General features: G+C 40.2%; 1 protein-coding gene across 1 annotated transcript; it reads right to left on the bottom strand.

Moving 5' to 3' along the window:
- Positions 1–294: 294 nt before the first annotated feature.
- On the bottom strand, positions 295–1,494 carry LOC111668931 (protein phosphatase Slingshot homolog 1-like; the record flags this gene model as incomplete). The annotated part of the gene is made up of 4 exons (XM_023425094.1): positions 295–341; positions 542–670; positions 929–1,022; positions 1,300–1,494. Coding segments are annotated over 4 exons (465 nt in total), but the record flags the coding sequence as incomplete, so codon positions are not given.
- Between the last annotated feature and the right edge of the window lie 47 nt (positions 1,495–1,541).

The raw sequence follows: 1,541 nt of genomic DNA, 5'->3' as shown, positions 1-1,541 counted from the left end.
ATATGGCATGTTGTTTTACTGGCTACATTTACTCGGTACCATCAATACACTGTCTAGATAACAAAGATTTGTCTAACACTGTCTTTAACACACTGCACATCTCACCTGTCGACACAGTAAACTCATAAATAAATGCATTTTGCTTTTTGAGCTAAAATTTGTATCAAGACCTTATTTACAAACAATAGTAACTTTCAGATAAAAATATACATGTATAGAATATATTTAATCCTGTATAAGAATACACCTTTTAGTATTAAATCAGGAAAACGTGATATCTGTGTATCAGCTCACCCGCAGTCACGTAGTTCTTCCAGGTTCGAAGCGTTCCACTCAGAGCCCTACGGGGGAAAAGACACAGAAACATTTCAGTCAGAATGATTCCTGGGGTTTACTATTAAAGGCTGATTCCACTATATTGAGAAAAGAATAAACCACAGTGTGACAGTATTTGAGTAACAGCATGTAGGAAAAGTGAAGAAAATAATGTAAACGCATGATATAATACCATGCATAGGTAGCATAAAGTAAAAACTCTTACCAAGTACACATGGTCAAAGATAAGTGTGGCCTTGTCCATCTGACCCAGGATCAAAAGCATCTCGTTGTCTATGAACTCCTTGTACTCTTTGAGGTTACAGCTCATATGCTGCTCCAGCTCGTTACGGATCTGTGGATCAAAAGCATAAAAAAAAAAATCTATCTCCTAAACAAAGTTTTACAGCGTATTTCCCACAGTGACTCATACACTAATACTTCTGTTTTGAACTTATTTTTGTTTTCTGCACTTCTTGAATTATCTATGCACAATGTCAGGGTGAATGACTTCTAAGCCAAACTATATATTTGACAGGGTGTATCTTTATCCTACTGTATTATAGACAGATCTCAAATCGACACATTGCTGAGGTGTTAATTTGGCACATACCTCCTTGGACGTGATGTTCTCCAGGTCTTGAAACGTCATGATGTTGCGTAGCTTGGCTTTAATGAGACACTCTGTTCTCTCTCGCTCGGTTGGCCTGCATATAATGAGTCAATACATCAGTGGTGCCTTCTGAAGGAAAATTAGCATAACAGTGTAACAGCTGGTGTCTAAAGCGTTGTAATCTACTCCATGACTAAGGACATGCACATGACAGGGACTGTTTGCTCAGGTAAGACCAAAACTTTGTCTCAGTCCTCTTCCAGCACAAGCAATAATTAAATCAGGTGTGTGTACTGTAGGTGAATGCCTAAAAAAAACTACAGCCTGGTTCTCCTACATGTCATGTTACACTTGCTGCTCCAGGGTCTCACCGGTCAACAAACATGGTGGGCGAATCGGGCCGCGTGGTCTCCAGGTCGGTCATAGCATTCCACTCATTAATGCAGCTCTGCTCTGAGGTGATGCAGCTCTCATAGAAGGCCATCCATGTGAGGGCAATGCCCCCTGGGAAATAGTTGAACCGGCGTGACACCTCGCATGCTTTGTGGAGGACCTGCAAGGCAGACCTGTGGCAACACAGGGCAAAAAAAAAAAAAAAAAAAAAAAAAAAAAA

The sequence above is a fragment of the Seriola lalandi genome, unplaced genomic scaffold (assembly GCF_002814215.2).
Source record: "Seriola lalandi dorsalis isolate HSWRI2012SDOR001 ecotype SW California unplaced genomic scaffold, Sedor1 jcf7180002004387, whole genome shotgun sequence".
NCBI lineage: Eukaryota > Metazoa > Chordata > Actinopteri > Carangiformes > Carangidae > Seriola > Seriola lalandi.
The sequence above is the reverse complement of the archived record's forward strand: the minus strand, read 5'-3'. Positions and strand labels throughout refer to the sequence as shown.